Source organism: Pan paniscus, chromosome 11 (assembly GCF_029289425.2).
Source record: "Pan paniscus chromosome 11, NHGRI_mPanPan1-v2.0_pri, whole genome shotgun sequence".
NCBI lineage: Eukaryota > Metazoa > Chordata > Mammalia > Primates > Hominidae > Pan > Pan paniscus.
In genome coordinates, this window is record NC_073260.2 from 118,659,440 (window position 1) to 118,679,767 (window position 20,328).

Sequence of the window (20,328 nt, forward strand, 5' to 3'; positions counted from 1 at the left end):
ATTGTTAAAACATCCATGCTACCCAAAGCAATCTGCAGATTCAATGCAATCCCTATCAAAGTAACAATAACATTCTTCATAGAAATAGAAAAATAATCCTAAAATTTATATAGAATCACAAAGTCCCAGAATAGCCAAAGAGGATAGCCCACAAAAGACCTACAGGCTGGGCGTGGTGGCTCGTGCCTGTAATCCCAGCACTTTGGGAGGCTGAGGTAGGCAGATCACTTGAGGTCAGGAGTTCAAGACCAGCCTGGCCGACATAGTGAAACCCCATCTCTACTAAAAAAACAAAAATTAGCTGGGCATGGGGGCACACACCTGTAATCCCAGTTACTCGGGAGGCTGAGGCACAAGAATAGCTTGAACCTGGGAGGTGGAGGTTGCAGTGAGCTGAGAATGTGCCACTGCACTCCGCCTGGGCAACAGAGAGAGACCGTCTCAAAAAAGAAAAGAAAAGAAAAAGGACCTAAGCAAAAAGAACAAAACTGTAAGGATCACATTATGTGACTTCAAATTACACTACAAAGCTATAGTAACCAAAACATCATGGTACTGGCATTAAAAAAAAAAAAAAAAACACACACATAGACCAATGAAACACAATAGAGAACTCAGAAACAAATCCATATATTACAGTGAGCTCATTTTCAACAAAGGTGCCAAGAACATACATTGGGAAAAGGACAGTCTCTTCAAAAAATGGTGCTGGAAAAACTAGATACCTGTATGCAGAAGAATGAAACAAGACCCGTATCTTTTGCCATATACAAAAATCAAGTAAAAATGGATTAAAGACTTAAATCTAAGACCTCAAATTATGAAACTGCTAAAAGAAAGCGTGGGAGAAACTCTCCAGGACATTGGAGTGAGCAAAGATTTCTTGAGTAATACCCTACATAGCACAGGCATCCAAAGCCAAAATGGACAAATAGGATCACATCAAGTTAAGAAGCTTCTGCACAGCAAAGGAAACAATCAACAAAGTAAAGAGACAACCCACGAATGGGAGAAAATAGCAGCAAACTACCCATCTGACAAGGGATTAATAACCAGAATATATAAGGAGCTCTCAGTGGTGATGTAATGACCCAGGCTCCTTGCATCATGTGACCTTCCATCCTTAACACATGGCTCCCAGGGTTGCCCTGCAATTGGTTTCCAATCCAAGGAGTCATCTTCAGAGGTGTGGGTGCCTCTGTGAAGTGGGGAGTAAGTCTTCTGAATCTGGCACTTTCTATTCCTTTCAAAAATATCTCACTTTTCTAATTTCTTTCTGGCAGACTCAGCCCAAGTCTCCATGTCCATCACCTGGGACACTGTCTGAGGAACTCTGTGAGGAGAGCCTTTTCCACAGAGAAATGAGAGCACCCTCAGTGAGTGACAGTCTGGGGGTTCTGGAGGGATGTAGGGTTCAAGCCACAGGTTCCTCAGTGTACAGGATTGAGGTTCAGCAGAGACCTCGTGGTGAGGGGAGGAGGTACCCAAATGCCTGATGAAGTTTCTTTGGTTTAGAATTCATTTATTTGTTTGAAGTGGGAGAGGTGGAAGCCTTATTTTAAGTAGTAAGACTTGACAGTATCAGAAGAGTGGGGAAATATTTTAATATTTTGTTAAATGTTGTTTTTTTCGATGTGTGTAATACGTCTCTTTATCCTGTGTTTTCTTTTTCCCCTTTGGTGAAATTTTGTCTTTAGTAGAAAATGATGCAGTTATGTTACACTAGTGTTTCTGATGAGGCAAGATGATTTTTAGGTGGTTTACTGACTCACCGTTAAATAGCAATGAATCATATAGTGAGAAAGTAATTTCTTTAAAACTCTTGTAAGCCTTCCAGTTATGTCAAAGACAGCCTTTAACTTTTCTCTGATCCTTGTTAATCTCCGTTTGACAAAGAGAGCAGGTCTCAGGTTCATAGCTTTCTGTGACCGTTAGTATTTTCTTAGGTTAAAAAAATTACTTTCATTATCTTCGTTTTTATAGTTATCCTCTACTATGGAAAATGATACTGGTTTTCCACTCAGGATGGCAATAGGAATTAAAGCCAAAAAAAGTTTAAATGAGCTGCCTGAAAGAGAAATATTAGATAAATAATAGTGTAGGTGATACGTTGATGTAGCCAAAGGAAAACAAATTGCAATGTTGCTATGCAAATAATGACACCATTCCAGAATCTCTGATCCTTTATGATTTCTTCTGCACATTCTTGTGACGGGGATTTGGGAACCCAAGAGAGCTAAATTGCCATAGGTACATTTAAGGCAGTACGCAGGCATCAGCACTAAGGCAGTACATAGTAGCTTTTACTTATTTAAATCCTTCTACCAATTTCTGGTTTAATAGAAAATACTTGTCATTAGTTAGAATAGCATTGAGCCTTGAAGTGAAATGTAATTAGACTGCGTTATATGTCTTACCTGAGATACAGGATCCAGCCAGGCGTGGTGGCTCACGCCTGTAATTCCAGCACTTTGGGAGGCTGAGGCGGGCAGATCACCTGAGGTCAGGAGTTTGAGACCAGCCTGACCAACATGGAGAAACCCCGTCTCTACTAAAACTACAAAATTAGTCAGGCATAGTGGCGCACGCCTGTAATCCCAGCTACTCAGGAGGCTAAGGCAGGAGAATTGCTTGAACCTGGGAGGCGGAGGTTATGGTGAGCCAAGATCGCGCCATTGCACTCCAGCCTGGGCAACAAAAGCGAAACTCCATCTCAAAAAAAAAAAGCTATAGGATCTTTACAATATATTATTGTAGTATAATAGAATTTTAGAGCACAAAGAGACATTGCTGACATGTTCTTGATCAGATAAATAGGCCAGTCAACCCTTTGTCTTAAACCTGTAAAAGTATCCTTTGTGAGCACTCCATAGTACTGGAACAATTCTGTGTACAGTTCATGTCGGTCAAGGTTCGAAAACCTGACTAGTTTGTTATTAGCCAAATTTCAAGTAAAGAGAAATTGGATGGCCCCAGAATACCCACTTGAATTCTGTCTCTCAGAAAATAACACCATGGATTTACTAACATTACCTCTGGCACAGATAGTATCATGCATTGCAACATTTATTGATGGAGTTTTCCCAATTTAATATTTCTCATCATTTCCTCACATGATTAGTACTGCTAGCTGACCTACTAAAATTTTAACACTGACTTATTATTAGAGATGGCTTGCATTTTTCCTACACCATTCCAAAGGAGAACATTAGATGTCTGTATTAAATTCAAGCAAAAGTGTGAGAGAAATAATTTCAGCATGTCTCAGGTGTCTTCGCTGGCTCTTAAGGTGAATAAGGTGGTGGTGACTGTTCTGCAGAGAGTTTCTCATAAGCAGGTGGAGCATTGGGAACCTGTGAGAACAAGAAAGGGAGAATATAGGCTTGGCAACAGTGTATGTGTTTCTAGGAAGGGATTAAGTTAAAATAGTTAACATATTTATACTTTCCCTGTGGACTGAAATTTCTAAGTGTTCCCATATAATTTCTGCCCAATGAAGTAATTGTTAAATTTCACAAGTATATAGGCTGATTGTTGGGGGCAAGAGTAGAGAAAAATAGGGTTAAGGAGTTCCCAAAATCTGAAAAGCTTAGCTATACCTAGATTTTCCGTGACAGTAAAAGTCTCAAGCCCTAACTAACGAATCATTGAATGCTATTTACAGGCACTATATACATTGCATCTTTACCACAGAGATCGTTGTAATTGTGTCTAAAGGCACATTGAAACTACCAAATATAAAACAAGAGGATATTGTATCCAGAACAAATGTGTCAGGGCTTCATTTAATGCTCACAACAATTTTGGGAGTGTTTTTATTATTTTCATGTTACAGAATGGGAAACTGGGGCACAGAGAGGTTAACTCGCTTGCCCATGGTCACACAACTAGTAAGTTGTGGAGCTAAGAATCAAACACAGTAATTTGGCTCCAGAGTCAGTGCTCTCAACCATTATGCTGTGTTGTATATGTACTAGTGCTGTCCAATAGAAATATGGTACAAGCCACTTATGTAATTTTATTTTATTTATTTATTTTTGAGATGGAGTTTTGCTCTTGTCTCCCAGGCTGGAGTGCAGTGGCACTATCTCGGCTCACTGCAACCTCCACCTCCCGGGTTCAAGTGATTCTCCTGCCTCAGCGTCCCAAGTAGCTGGGATTACAGGCATGCACCACCACGCTTGGCTAATTTTTGTATTTTTAATAAAGATAGGATTTCACCATGTTTGCCAGGCTGGTCTCGAGCTCCTGAGATCAGGTGATCCACCCACCTCGGCCTCCCGAAGTGCTGGGATTACAGGTGTGAGCCACCATGTCCAGCCATATGTAATTTTAAAATTTCTAGTAGCTACATTTAAAAGAAGAAACATGTAAAATTAATCTTAAAATATTTTATTTAACCTAATATTTTCAGAATATTTATTTCAAGGTGAATCAATATAAAAATCATTAATGAACCATTTATCTTCTTTTCTACATACTAATATTTTTGAAATATGACATGTATTATAATACATCTTATTTCAAACTCCTGTGTTTTAAGTGTTCAATAGCACCATGTGACTAGTGGCTAAGCCATCAGACAGCACACCTCTATACAATAAATAATAGGTACTTTATCCCTCCCCTCTGTATATATCTGAATCCATTAAAAAGGCAAATATAACTAAAAACATAAAAGAATATTGTATCCAGGACTAAATTCTTCCTTTGAATCTTACATGTAGGGCTCTCATTATTGACCCTGGAAACACTGGGTATGTGACAACACAATTAAGAAAATATCTGTACTTCCCTTGCTTTTTATTATTATTTATTTTTTATTCTCATAAAATACACATAAAAGTTGCCATTTTAACCATTTTTAGGTATATATAGTTCAGTGGCAATGAGTGCATTCACATTGTCCTTGCTTTTTAAATGGAAATAATTGTATTCACTTGAGTTAAAAACAGCCATTCATGAAAATACCCTTATGAAGGATCTTAACCTACCACAGGTTCACAGTTTTTCTCTTGAAGAGACACTTTGCTGTCCCGATGATCAAACCCTTCTTGTGGGCATCTTCTTGTTAAGGCACATTGAGTGCCAACATGAAGACTTTTATCCTGAAATGTAAGTTGATAAAGGTGAGTGGGTGAGAAGAAGTAACTGAATCCATTAAAGAAAAGAGAAGGAAGCCAAAGTTTTAAGAATGAGTTTTAATCTAGGTTCTGCCACTTGCTTGCTGTGTGCCTTCAGTCTCATCACTTTACCTTCTGAATTCTGAGTTTGCATCTAGGAATATAATACCTACCTACCTCTCAGAATTGCTGTGGGAATTAAATAGAAGTAAAGCTCTAGTGCAGTACCTGGGACCCAATAGTTTGTCAAAGAATATTTCTGAAGGGAAGGATAAGAAGAGTGAATCTACAAAAGGAACACTCTTGTGAAATTATCCATCAATAGTGAAGCAGAAATAAAGACTTTGTCAAACAAAAATTGAGGGAATTCATTGCCAGTAGACCTGCCTTGCAGGAAACATTTGAAGTTCTTTAGAGAAAAAGAAAATAACATAGGTCAGAACCTTGTACCTACATAAAGGAAGAACATCCAAGAAGGAATAAGTGAAGGTAAAATAAAAACTCTTTTTTTCTTTTCTTTTTTTTTTTTCTTTTTTGAGACAGAGTCTCACTCTGTTGACCAGGCTGGAGTATAATGGCACGATCTCGGCTCACTGCAACCTCTGCCTCCTGGGTTCAAGTGATACTCCTGCCTCAGCCTCCTAAAACTTTGTTTTTCTTTCTTTCTTTTTTTTTTTTAAGAGACATGATCTTGCTAAGTTGCCCAGGCTGGTCTTAAACTCCTGAGCTCAAGCAATCCTCCTGCCTCAGCCTCTGAGTAGCTGAGACTATAGGCATGCACCACTGCACCCAACATATTTATCTTATTCTTAGTTGATTTAACAGATAATAGTTTGTTCAAAAATGAATAATAGCAACAATGTATTTAATTATGTATGCTTATATACACTTGAAATTAATAACAGCAATGATACAAGGGAAAGGAATGTTAACAGAAAGAAAAAAACTGCAAAATATTTTAAAGAGGTTTATTCTGTGCCGATATGAATGACCATGGCCGGGAGAATAGTCTCAAGAGGTCCTGAGAAAGTGTGCCTGAGGTGGTTGGGTTATGATTTGGTTTTATATGTTTCAGGAAGACAGGAATTGTAGGTAAAAATCATAAATCAATACACGGAAGGTATACATTGGGTCAGCGTGAAAAGGCAGGACATCACAAAGCAGAGACTTACAAGTCACAGGTGGGTTTTAGGTATTCTTTAGTTAGCAGCTGGTTGAAAGAGTTCAGCTCTGTCTTAAGACTTGAAGTCAGTATAAAGGAATGCTTAAGATAAGGGAGTCTGCAATCTGTCATGTGATGCTATACCAGAGTCAGTTTGGAAAGTATACCACATTATACGGGGTTAATTAAAAAAAAAAAAATTTATGGTTTGAGGGGCATGATTTAACCCTTTCCTTGCATTGTCTTGTTCCTAATTTGATATTGCCACAAAGAGTTCTTTCTGTCAGTCCTGTAATCTCTATTTTAAAATTAATGCTGGTCAGTTGTACCTAAAACTCTAAAAGGGAGGGAGTATAATGCGGCATCTCTCACCTCCCTTCCCGTCATGGCCAAGACTCAGTTTTTCAGGTTTCCCTGGGGTCCCCTTGGTGAAGAGGGGGTCCATTCAGTTGTTTGGAGGATTTAGGATTTTGTTTTTAGTTTACAGGAGGAAGGAATTAGGATTATTTTATTTTAAGATACTCATAATGCCTATGAAATGGTATAGTGTTATTTGAAAGTGAATTTGAATTAGTTGTAAATGTATATTGCAAACTCTAGGGAAACCACTGAAAAAAAGTAAAAAAGAAGTATAAGGCCGGGCACGGTGGCTCACACCTGTAATCCCAGCACTTTGGGAGGCCAAGGCGTGTGGATCACGAGGTCAGGAGATTGAGACCATCCTGGCTAACACAGTGAAACGACATCTCTACTAAAAATACAAAAAATTAGCCAGGCATGGTAGCGGGCACCTGTAGTCCCAGCTACTTGGGAGGCTGAGTCAGGAGAATGGCATGAACCTGGGAGGCAGAGCTTGCAGTGAGCCCAGATCATACCACTGCACTCCAGCCTGGGCAACGGAGTGAGACTCCGTCTCAAAAAAAAAAAAAAAAAAGAAGTGTAACTGGACTGGGCGTGGTGGCTCACGCCTGTAATCCTAGCACTTTGGGAGGCCAAGTGGGTGGATCAGTTGAGGTCGAGTTCCAGCCTGGCCAACATGATGAAACCCCGTCTCTACTAAAAATACAAAAATTAGATGAGCATAGTAGTATGCACCTTTAATCTCAGCTACTCAGGAGGCTGAGACAGGAGAATCACTTGAACCTGGGAGGCAGAGGTGGCAGTGAGCTGAGATCGTGCCACTGCACTCCAGCCTGGGCGACAGAGTGAGTGAGATTCCATCTCAAAAAGAAAAAATTATAACTGATATGCCAAGAAAGGAGAGAAAATGGAATCATATAAAATGTCCAGTGAAAATCACAAAAGGCAGAAAAAGAGTAAAGAGAAAAATAGAAACAAAGAACAGAGGCAACAGGTAGAAAACAGTAACAATATGGTAGATATCAATCCAACTATATCAATAACTACTTTGAATATCAATGGTCTAAATGCACCAATTAAAAGATAGATTGTCAGAGTGGATCAACAAACAAGACCCAACTATGTGTTCTCTACAAGAAACCCTCTTTAAATATAAAGACACATACATGTACATTAAAAGTAAGTGGGTAGAGGCCAGGCATGGTGGCTCACACCTGTAATCCCAAGCACTTTGGGAGACCAAGGCAGGCGGATTGCCTGAGCTCAGGAGTTCAAGACCAGCCTGGCCAACATGGTGAAACCCCATCTCTGCTAAAAATACAAAACTTAGCCAGGCTTGGTGGCACACACCTGTAATCCCAGCTACTTGGGAGGCTGAGGCAGGAGGATCACTTGAACCCAGGAAGTGGAGGTTGCAGTGAGCCGAGATCACACCACTGCACTCCAGTCTAGGTGACACAGCGAGACTCTGTCTCAAAAAAAAAAAAAGTAAGTGCATAGAAAAAGATATACCATGCTAACACTAATGAAAAGAAAGTAGGAGTTCCTATATTAGTTTCAGAAGGAGATTTCAAGGAAAGTTATCAGGGATAAAGAGGGATATTACATAACGATAAAGGTGTTCATTCTCCAAGAAGACATAACAACACCTAACATTGCATGTACCTAAGAACACAGCATCAAAATACATGAGATAAAAACTGATAGAACTGCAAGGAAAAATAGTTGCATCCACTATGAAGTTGGAGTTACAGTTGGAGGCTTCAACATCTCTCTATCAGAAATAACACAAAGCCAGCAGGTAAAAAATCAGTAAGTACTAACTCATTGTATGAGGCCAACATTACCCTAATATCAAAAACAAAGATATTACAAGAAAAGAAAACGACAATTCGTTATCTCTCATAAATATAGATGCAAAAAAACTCAACAAGATATTAGCAAATCAAATCTAACAATATATAAAAGGAATTATATACTGTGACAAAGTGTAACTCAACAAAATCTTCGATTAACTAGATATAATAGACATCTGTAGGCTACTTCATCCAACGACAACAGAATACACTTTCTTCTCAAGCTCAGAACATTCACCAGGATAAACCACATTCTGGGCCACAAAACACATCTTAACAAATTTAAAAGAATAGAAATTATACAATGTTTGCCCTTAGACTATAATAGAATTAAAGCAGAAATCAATACAGAAAGATAACTGAAAAATTCCCAACACTCGGAGATTAAACAACACATTTCTACATAACACATGAGTCAAAGGAGAAATCTCAGGAGAAATTTAAATATATTTTGAATTAAATGAAATTAAAGTATGATATCAGAATTTGTGGGATACTGCTTAGCAGTGCAAGCAGTATTTAGAGGGAAATGTATGACATTGAATGTGTATATTAGAGAAGAAGAAAGATCTAAAATCAGTCATCTAAGCTTTCACCTTAGGAAAATAAAGAGAACAGCAAATTAAATCCAAAGTAAGCGGAAAAATAAAAATTAGAGCAGAAATCAATGAAATTGAAAACAAGAAATCAGCAGAGCACAATGGCTCATGCCTATAATGCCAGTACTTTGGGAGGGCAAGGCAGGAGGACTGCTTGAAGCCAGGAGTTTGAGACCAACCAGAGCAACATAGTGAGTCTCTGTCTCTACAAATTAAAAAAAAAAAAAAGAAAATTAATCAGACCTGGAGGCACATGCTATAATCCTAGCTACTATGGTAGCTAGCTGTAGTCCTAGCTACTCAGGAGGCTGAGCCAGGAGGATTGGATTGCTTGAGCCCAGGAGTTCAAGGTAACAGTGAGCTATGATTGTGCCACTGCACTCCAGTCTGGGTGACAGAATGAGACCCTGTCTCTAGAAAAAAAAGAAGAAAGAAAGAAAGAAAGAAAAAAAAGTCAGTAGAGTAAATCAATGAAACCAAATGCTGATTCTGGGAAAAGATCAATAAAATTGATAAGCCTTTAGCCAGGCTAAGAAATAAAAAGAAGGCACAAACTACTATTATCAGAAATAATAATGGACATGAAAAGGATAAGCAAGGAATACTATGAACTATGCTCACAAATTTGAAAACCTAGGTGAATGTAACAATTCTTTGAAAGACACAATCTGTCAAAATCCACGCAAGAAGAACTAGACCATCTGAAGAGATTTATATCTATTATAAAAATTGAATCAATAATAACTTTCCAAAACAGAAAGCACCAGACCCAGATGAGTTCAGTGGTGAGTTCTACCAAACATTTAAGAAAGATATTATACCAATTCTCTATAACCTCTTTCAGAAGATAGAAGCAAAGGGAATACTTTGTAACTCATTGCTATGAGGCCAGCATTACCCTAATACCAGACAGATATTGCAAAAAGAGAAAACTACAGCTCAATATCACTCATGAATACAGATGCAAAAAATCTCAACAAAATATTAGCAAGTCAAACTAACAATGTATAAAAGGAATTACATACCATGACAAAGTAGGATTTATCCCAGGTATGCAAACCTGGTTCAATATTGAGAAATCAGGCCAGGCGTGGTGGCTCACGCCTGTAATCCCAGCAGGGATTTGGGAGGCTGAGGCAGGTGGATTGCTTGTGCTCAGGAGTTTGAGACCAGCCTGGGCAACATGGTGAAACCCCGTCTCTACCGAAAATACAAAAAAATACAAAAAAATTTAGCCAGGCGTGGTGGCTTACACCTGTGGTCCCAGCTACTTGGAAGGCTGGGGTGGGAGGATCACCTGAGCCTGGGAGGTGAAGGTTACAGTAAGCTGAGATTGAGCCACTGCACTCCAGCCTGGGTGACAGAATGAGACCCCATCTCAAAAAAAAAAAAAAAAAAAAAAAGAAAGAAAGAAAAAGAGAAATGAATTATTCTGATACATCAATAGACTAAAGAAGAAATTTGCAAGATTGTATCAATAGATGTAGAAAAAGCATTTGACAAAATCAAACACCCATTCATAATTTAAAACTCTCAATAAACTAGGGATAAAGGGAAACTTACTCAAGTTTGCTGAAGAATATCTAGGTACAAAAAATCAACAGTTAACATCATACTTGAAGCTTTTCTGCTAAGATCAGGAACAAAGCAAGGATGTCCTGTCTCACCACTCCTTTTCAGCATCATACTGGAAGTTGCAAATAACTAATGCAATAAACTGGAAAAGGATATAAAAGGTGTACTGATTGGGAAAAAAAATAAAACTGCCCTTGTCAATTACCATTTTTTTCTTTTTCTTTTTTTTTTAAGCCTCTCACTCACCATAGGTTAAGAGTATGATCCACTCTACCGGTTCACTGCCAGTTCTCTGTATTTACATTAAAACTGGGTGTACATTTTAAAATATAGATTCCTGAATCCCACCACCAGAGATGATCCCAGAATCTGCCTTTTAGCAAGAACCCCAAAGTATTCCAGTGCAGGTGACCACTGACCATGCATTGAAAAACACAGTGCCTTGACACATGAGTGTAGACTGAGCTGAGAGCAAGGGCCATGAAATTCTCCAAGAATCAAAAGTATTTTGTCCTGAACTTCCAAGTGAAGATGTAAAACTGGTTAATATAAAAACCACTGTTCAGTTTATTACAAATCATTTCCCACTTCCTCTTGCAGAAACAGGTTGCTACAAAAAGCAGCCTTTCCTTTCAAAAGATGTTTTCCAGGGCTCAGGGGAATTGTTAACCAAGGGAGAAATTTTAAGAGATCTAAATTCCAACCAGCCTCTCTGTGGACAAATGGAAGTTGAAAAGTAGACATTTCAAGCTTAATGAAGATTGTTAAAGGTGGAGTAATTCACATGCCAAAAGCTCATATTTAATGTCATTTACATCCCTTTGCTTTAAAATGAAAATAGAATCACTGAAGACAGAAAGGGAGGTAATTATGTAATTAAATGCAATACTTAATGCACTATTTTACATAATTTTGCCTAAACTTCTTAGACTGCTGATCTCCAAACTGGCTTTTCTAGATATATGAAAATCTCAAAATAAGATTTTAATATTAATTTAAAAAATAAATATGGAAATTAAATAAACCAGGAAATTTAAACACGATTCCCTCTCAGTAAAAAGTCTCAGAAACTACAAACCACTGATCTAATCCTAGAGGAATGGAGGCATAGAGTTTGAATTTGAAACTTACCAAGCAAAATGTTCACAGTGTCTGAGCACATGACATTAAGACTCTCTGTTATTTTTCAATTAAATGAATTTAAGATGAGAGCATCGAAGCAGAAAAGAAAAATTACTGCATTTGTGTTCAGTAGGATCAAGCTAATAATTATAGTTAGTTAGGAAATGAGTACCAACATATTGAGTTTGTATAGCTTTACTTCTTGAAAGACTAAACATTTTGTTTTTGATATACAAATATTTAATGAAATCAAAATATAGAAGAAAATATGTGTTAAATAAAAATGGATATACATTGTGTTACATCACAGATTTCCAACATGTCTGGGTGTAGAATAGAGCTAGTGAATCTTGGAGAAGTTGAATTCTAGTCTCCAAGCAACTCAATGGCAGACAATGGGACTAAGTCCTAATGCAACACAGTTGAGTGACTACCATGTGCCAGGCACTGTGCTAGGCACTGGAGATAGGAAGATGAGTTAGAAATATTCTCTGTTGTGGTTCATACATAGGGGAAAGCGGAGGGGTCGAAGAGGCAAAAAGTAAATAGCCAATTACAAGGCAATGTCATAACCCCATGCTAGAGTTACAAATGGAGTTCTATGGCAGAGATTAAAGTCCTCCCCTACTGACCTGTTGTGGACAGCCGTATGAGCAGGAATTCTATCCCTAACTTTCTAACCCAAGACTTTCCTCAAGTATTTCCTCCAATATTGGAGTCTTGTTCAGATTCATCAACTCCTCCTCCTTCCCACTAGATGTCAGCACACTAGAGGTCTATGCTCGGTGGGTGTGTCAGCCCCCAGACTTGACTTGCCTTTGATGGTTTGTATTTGTATTTATGCTCTGGAAAGACATTGGGGAACAGGAGACATGAGACATGAGACTGCCCAAGTTTCTTGGCAAAGAGGGAAAGAATCCAGAGTTGTATCTCTCACCTTCTTCTCATCAGCTTGCCAAGCTTCAGTCCCCACCCCACACCAACCCTCCTCTCTTTCACAGGACCTTTTCCTCTAAATGAAGTGCTTGCTGAATGAGGAATGGGACTTTCCAACATCTTTTGGAAAGATACTTTTTTTCCATTATGCATCAACCTGAAAAGCTTTCAGATATGTAATAACAAGAAAGAGAGACAGCGAGATCTATGGAGAATGCCTTCGGGTGCTGAAGTGCTGAAGTGCTACCTGGCTTTAAGCAAGATTGCTGAAACCTGTAGTTTTTATAGCTTATAAACTCAGTTGATGTTTCCCATTCATGGAGGATACTGGTACCAGAAGATTGGATTGTGTAATTGTGTTAGCTTCCTGCATATTTGGGTAAAGAAGAAAAAAATACTATTAAAACCTTTGGCCGTCTAAGAAGGATGCAGCCTGTTAAAAAACACACAAGTGACCCTTTGTGCTGATGCAGGAAGGATGGTTTCCTCATCGCACTGATGATATCCTGGGATGCTTAGTGTAGAGTCAGAAGAACTTGGAATTCACAGGTAACCAGTGAGGAAAGGGGTGAAGAAGAAAAGTAGGAAGAGCAGGTCACAAAGTGGAGTAACAGAACCAGCAAGAATTCCCAGAAGTGGTAAAACCTGAGGTGTCTAATATACTCCTGTTTGCTATAAGGGAACCTCAAACCCCTTCCCCTGTGCCCTATAAACCGTCAGTGCTTAGCTACACACAACATCCAGGTACCCAAGTCTGCTATGAGTAGAACCAAAGAGACAGGTGCTATAGTTTGAATGTGTCCCCCAAAATTCGTGTATTGGAAACTTAATCCCCAATGCAACAATGGTAAGAGGTAGGACTTTTAAGAGGTGATTAAGTTACAAGGGCTCTGTCCTCATGAATGGATTAATGTTGTTATTACAGGAGTGTGTTTGTTATTGCAAAAGTAGGTTGGTTATAAAAGTGAGTTTGGGCCATATGTGGAGTGTTTCACACTTGTAGTCCCAACACTTTGGGAGGCCGAGGCAGGATCACTTTAGCCCAGGAGTTTGAGACCAGCCTGGGCAACATAGTGGGACCTTGTCTCTACAAAAAAAAGGTTTTTTTTAATTAGCCGGTGTGGTGGCACGTGCCTGTGGTCCCAGCTACTCTGGAGGCTGAGACAGGAGGATGGCTTGAGCCCAGGAGGTCAAGGCTACAGTGACTCATGATCACCACTGCACTCCATCCCAGGATTTCCTGTTTCAAGAAAAAAAAAAAAAATGAGTTCAGCTCCCTCTTGCTCTCTCACTCTCTTGCCCATGTGATGCCTTCCACTATGATATGACACAGCAAGAAGTCCTCACCAGGTGTGGCCCCTAGATCTTGGAGTTCCCAGCCTCCCAACTGTAAACCAAATGAATTTCATTTATTTATAAATTACAGTCTCTCGTATTATGTTATAGTCACAGACTAAGACACAGGGCAAGTTCCTGGTTGAGGTTCATGCCTGAGCAGAGGCAAAGGTAGAGTTGCCAAAGTACAATGTAGCGAAAGAGGCATCAGAAGCCGGAATCAGAGGTGAAGGTTATAATGAGGCAATTATGTGACTCTCCAGAGATTCAGAGGAAAGAACTGGAAAGAGGGCCCTGGACCTGGAGGGATTTCAGCAGTGGGAACTTTACCAACCATCAAGGCTCTGTATCCATTTCGTCTTCTACAATACCAACAGCCGATGAGCAGTAAGACTCCCAGGATCACTGTCAGGATGCCGATCCCAGCGGCCCTGGCCCAAGAGATAGACAAATCCACTTTGTCAATGAAACATTGTTCTACATTATGATGAAGCATAAATCAGTCTTCCTCTTCATATGGACTTTGACGACCCAGAGCAGCATCTCCCAGTGTCCAAGTAGTTTCCCACCTCCCACACTGGGCACCCCACCAGGCCTCCAGCACCTGGATCTAACACAGGTCTTTAGGAGCCTCTCAAGTGTGTGCCCACAGGAACGCTGCTAATTGGCATAGCCCAGGCACCCAAGTTCCAGGTACGAGAAGTGCCATAGCAACTGGTCTTTATGTGGACAATGTATTTATTGGGGCTAAATTGTCTTTTCTTCTCATCAGGCTGTTTTAAAACATTTTCTCCAACTCAGCCCACAAAGAGAAAATAGAAATTAACACTGACTCATGTACTAAAAGCCAGGTGCTGTGCTAAACATTCATTAGCTTATTCAATTCTCACATCAACACTGGAGGGTAGACACAATTTATCATCCTCTATTTTCACAGAAGAGGAAATAAAAGGCAGAGGATACATGACTCGCTGGTGATCATACAGAGCTAGCACAAAACAGAGGTTGGATTTGAACCTGAATCCGTCTCAATTATGTTCGTGCCCTCCCTTCCCTAAACTCCCCGCTTTGCTCCTTGCAGCCCTAGGGAGAAGTGTCTGGGCTGAACCTACAGCAAAGCTGTGGCATTACTTATTGAGAAGGATCTTGTCTAAGCAGCAGGGTGCCAATCTGGGGGTCTACATCAGCCTCTTGGGCCCTGTGTTCAGTGACCCCTGGGAAGCATTACAGTTACCACAAAGTTACCACAAAGACCCTGGAAACAGGGCCTGGAGCTGTTCACTCCGGGAAGCATCATCAATTAGCTCACATCTGCCTGATCACAGCATGATCAAAATCGACAGAACTGACTCTGTTATCTGTGGTTGTCAACTCGCTAAGAAAGTTTCTGCAGAGCTGAGTGACTTATAAGAGACTGAGCAGCTACAAGAGAAGCAAGGTTTAACTAAGGCTTCTGCTGGAGAGACTTTTGCTCAGTACCATCTACTGGACAACTTCTGTCTCAAGGCTGAGGAGACATCAAGCTTATCCTGTCCGTCTCCAAACAGGATAGAGCAAACCATGGGATGACAGTGCTAGATGGAAACTCTGACTTATGTAGGTCAGTCCACCCACTTTATAGATCAGGAAGCTGAGACCTATGAAGATTCATCAACATTACCATAACCATAGTGACTACCATTCATTGAGCACCAATTTGTGCCAGGCACTGGGCTAGGCACCCCCACATATATGCTTTTATTTCATCCTAACCACAGTCCTCGGAGTTAGGAATGATGTTCATTTTACAGCTGACATTATGCTGGTCAAGTGCCCAGGGCTGCACAACCAGTAAGTGGCAGAACCAACATTCACAGCAACTGGAACTGGAGACCAAGCAAGTGAGCACCAGAATTTGGGCCAGATCCAGGTCTCCCAGGCCAGTGCTTTTCCTGCAGAGTCACTCTTTCCTGAACTGAAGCTGTCACAAGGAGTGTTCAGTGTGTTCTCGTGACTGAAGGCAGCTGATTCAACTCCCAACATGCCTGTGCTCTCATTTTACCCTGTGGCATCCACTTGAACATCTTGACACAGACAGAGCTCTGTTCCAGCACTTTATGCATGGTCACGTGGTACTCACAACATGCCCAAGTGACTGAGAGCGAAAAGCACCAGGGTATGCCTGACACATTGGAAGAACCCACTGCCCTGCTTGGCAGGGTGCCTCAGAGTATCTTCCAAATACCACCTGCAGCAGAATCACCTGAGATGCACGTTAAGGTGCAGATCATAGGACTCCACCCCTGGCCTACCCAATCAGCCTCTTAGGTGGCAGCACCTAGAAATCTGCATTTTAACAAGTTCCATGGATGACTTGTGTCCACCCAACTGTGAGAACTGCTCTCCACTGAGGTTTCAAAGAGATACATAATACCCAAAGCAGGTATGTAGTCCTTCTTGGCTGGATGTGGGAACTTATTTTGCATCATTCTTCATTCCACCTGCTGGCACAATTGTGAGAAGGATAAATATTCTCAGATCTTAGGGATGCATTGTTTTAATGAAGATTGCCCCATTGTGCAGGATCTGGATTTTATGCAAAAAAATTAAAAAAAAAAAAAAGAAGATGGCCCCATTCCCCTACCTCCATCGCACCTATTTAAACAAACAGCAATGGGGGCAGGGACTTTTCATGAGAGGAATGACTTTTGACATTGGTGGCCATGTGCAGTTACTTATTTTCTGGACCGATCTCCTTCAGTACCTGCACAAGATGATGATGTTCCATGTATTCAGGGGTTCCTACACTCACAGACTGAAGTTAAGTGTTTCATTGTGCTGGAAGCTTTGGCCATCTGACCCTTCTACAGACAGCAAAATGTCAAAAGGAATTACTTTCTCTTTAAAGGATAGCTCCCACGCATACGGGTTGAGTGGGTATTTTTCTTTTGTGCTGGAATCCAGAGGCTCCCTCCTGTTCTCAAGGAAAATGTCATATAACCCACCTGACCCTGCTTATGCACGTCATTCAGGTTGCAAGACACAGAAAGCTTGTGCCTTCAGTCAAGGGGTTCTTTCACATGATAGTGGTCATAACCCCCTTTGCCCTTTATTAAGCCATTGTCCCTCAACTCCAAACCTACCTTTCTATGCTCTGCTCTGTGATGCTGGGACTGGACTCTGCAAATGCCATTTCTCCTTTGCCCACTGGCTCCCATTAGAGTACTCTAGAGGGTGCCTACAAACCTGGGGCATCAAGAAGGAGCAGCTCCTTCCAGTGTGCTTCTGGCTCCTGTCAGGATCACCCCAGCAATGCTCACATTGTCTGTATATGCCAAGCACCAGCTCGTTTTCCGGCATTGTCAGAGCCAGCTTCATTATGCCCCTCCCCAGCAGAGCACTGGCTGACCTCAGAGGCCTGAGTATTTGATTCATGCCCCTCACTTCTAAGCTCTTGAGACACCAGAACCAGCCAAACAAAAATCTCTCCTTAGAGATCTGGGTCCCATTTCTGTGGCGTCCCTCCTCCCAACTCTAGGTCCTGATGGCCTCACCCTTCCATTTGTTCCCCCAGACACGGGGGTAGAAGCAGCATTCTGTGGGTACAGCCTTGGTTGCCCCGATGCCTTCTTTGCCTCCTCAGTCTCAGTCCCATGCCTGTTTAACCAGCTTCTTATATTAAAGTCTCTATGTTGAACCATCTAGTTGGTTCCTTCCTGACTAGACCCTGAAAGTTACCTTGTTCAGGTTGTGGGTACACCTGGCTATGAGGTTCCCCAGCTGGGCGTGATGGCCCTACATGGCAAAGGACAACTCCACTTTCAGCCTACTGAGCTGACTAGCATCAGCCTCCAGCTTCACACTGAGAGATGCTGACCTCTGCCCTAGCCTCTCGTTGGATGGGATTGTGCAAATATTTGCCTCTGCTGGCCTGCAGCATAACACTTAAGAGCATGGACTCTGGAGGCAAACAGACCTGGATTTAAATCCCAGCGCCACCATGTCTGGCCACACATTTCCTAATTTCTCTAAACCTTTCTTCATTTACAACACAGCAAGAATGATACCCACCAGGGTGGGTGCCACGGGGCGGGGGGCGGGGGGTGGAGCAATAAGCAGAAGTGACGTGTGCCCCTTGAAAGGAATGGTCCTAGCCTCTCCTTCACCTCCTGCTTTCTGTTGGCAAGATGTGGAGGTGATGGCACAACATCTTCAGCCATGGGGACAAAAGTGACATCCCAAGGGAGTAACCAGCAAGAAGAAAACGAACAGGCCTTGAACTCTTTACTCTTGAATTTTTACACGAGACATAAAAGTATATTTTAAAGAGTCTGTTGAGTGATTATACACAAGCTGAAACGATACCCTAACTAATAGCACGGGCAATGGGCTCCCCTCCCTCAAAGAGTATGTTTTTGCTGTCAGGACATTTTCTGAGAGGATACCGCCGCCCTCATCTCCAATTGGCCAGGGATATTAGAGGATCTTATACCAGGGTCTTCTGAGGAAATGCTGTCTGCCTGAACTCTTCCTCAGTGCCTTTGTTGGGCTTTACATCTTGCTGGTCCCTGCGGTTGACTGTTAACAAAGATTGTTCAACAGCTCTTTCCAAAGAAAGAGCAGGTTCACAGGGAGTTCTGGACAGACCACGTAAGAGGGTGTTGTCCTGTTAGAGTCCCACGCAGAGGGTGGGGCCTCCCCTGCCCCTGCCACCCAGCACGTACAGAGTATGTCCCTTTCCCATTCCCAGCACATACAGAATATGTCCCTGCAGCCTCTGGGTTTTCATTACCGCACTTACATTTGCTGAAATTAATCTCATGCCTAACTCTCCCACTAAGTTGTGAGTTTTTTCAAAGATAAAAACAAGTGTCTCACGCCAGTATACAATGCTTAGCATTTAGAAATGCTTAATCATATAAATACTTATTTTTAATTCACTCATAATACCCAATGCCTTTCCTTATGATAAAGTTATACTGCAAAGGCTGTGACCTCCATCGTCCTCTCGAGTCTGGCTGTGGGCGGAGTCACACACACCTGCCCGTCATCCTTACTGGCTCCTTGGCAACTCACTTTTATTCTGTCTGCAAACCACCTTCAGGAATTTGAGTGGAGGAGGCAGAAAAAGGATTGAGGAAAGAGGCATTGTGATCCTGAACAGATGTTTTTCCACTTGGGAACCTACAGATAAGACCCAATAGTCAAAAGTGCACCCAAAAATGGCAAGATCCAACCTTATACCATTCCCATATTCCTGCCTGTTTGGCCTCAGAGAAGCTTGACTGAGCCCCTTACAGAAGCACAGAATCTCCTCCCCTTGTTGCCAGGGATGTTACTGTCTGGGGAGATAAACACTAGGGAGATTTATGAGCAGGCATGTGCTGGTGGAAGTCAGCAGGCTGTGTCAGCAAACGGCAAACTGGAAGCCCTGCTGGGTCTGGTTTTGAACTTACTCTTCAGCCGTGGTGTAAGAGTGGCCGTGCCCCTTCTTGGGGTAACCATAGATGAAGTGAGCATCTTCTCTTGGCATCTTGTAGGGTCAGGGCACAGGACACCTAACAGAAGGAGCATGTGGGCATCATTAATGCATCCAAAGCCACCCTATTCATCATCTCATAAAGACCCACAACAGCATCCTCGCTAGGTGACCAATATCCATAGCCAGGACCCTTTGGTTTCTCTCTGTGAGGGGATTTGCACCTGCTTCTTTCATTCATATCAAGGGCTTTAGCAATAGCTCAGGTTTCTAACCCCTCCTACTAACTGAAAATTAAGTTCAAAGAAGAAACTACAAACAAAAGCAAAAAAGACTTTCAAGTTGAGTTATTATTTGGTGAAAAAATATTCCTCATTTGCCTTCAATTTGACTCTGCACCATAAACTTCTAGAGAAACAAACAAAATGCATTTTTACTGATTCTCCACCTTCCCTGGCCCAGGGCTGTGGCTAACAAAATAAGAGGAGTTATTTTTCTCCAAAGTTATTATTGGATAATAATAACTTTGACAAAGTTATTGTCAATCCTACAGACAAACAGAGGCTATGATACATAACGTGTGTTTCCCAGAGCACCCGTTGCCTGTGCCTCGCGAGGGTGCATGAGGTTGAGCACTGAGCACAACATCTTCCAGCCCAGCTTTTCAGCAAAGGAAACCACCCCACACAGGGGCTTCAGCCTGTCCCCAGGCACTCCACCCAAAACAAGCCAAGGAAGCCCAGGACCTGACTTTATCTAACAATGTGTTTCCCTTCCTACTTAAGTCAATTTCTGCTTCTCT

The 20,328-nt window shown here is 41.3% G+C and overlaps 2 protein-coding genes across 2 annotated transcripts in view; one reads left to right on the plus strand and one right to left on the minus strand.

Annotated features, from left to right (window-relative positions):
• LOC117981627 (uncharacterized) overlaps window positions 1–20,328 on the plus strand; it is an 85,770-nt gene that overhangs the window by 6,935 nt on the left and 58,507 nt on the right. Inside the window, exon 2 of the mRNA XM_034967102.2 lies at window positions 1,284–1,376. Coding sequence (XP_034822993.2) covers window positions 1,284–1,376 — 93 coding nt within the window. The remainder of the gene's footprint in view (window positions 1–1,283; window positions 1,377–20,328) is intronic.
• MLANA (melan-A) lies at window positions 3,159–19,667 on the minus strand. The gene is made up of 4 exons (XM_003823383.5): window positions 19,504–19,667; window positions 14,403–14,499; window positions 4,995–5,108; window positions 3,159–3,353 (listed from the first exon to the last, which is right to left on the minus strand). The coding sequence occupies exons 1-4, from the start codon at window positions 19,578–19,580 to the stop codon at window positions 3,285–3,287; spliced, it is 357 nt and encodes a 118-aa protein (XP_003823431.1). The 5' UTR covers window positions 19,581–19,667; the 3' UTR covers window positions 3,159–3,284.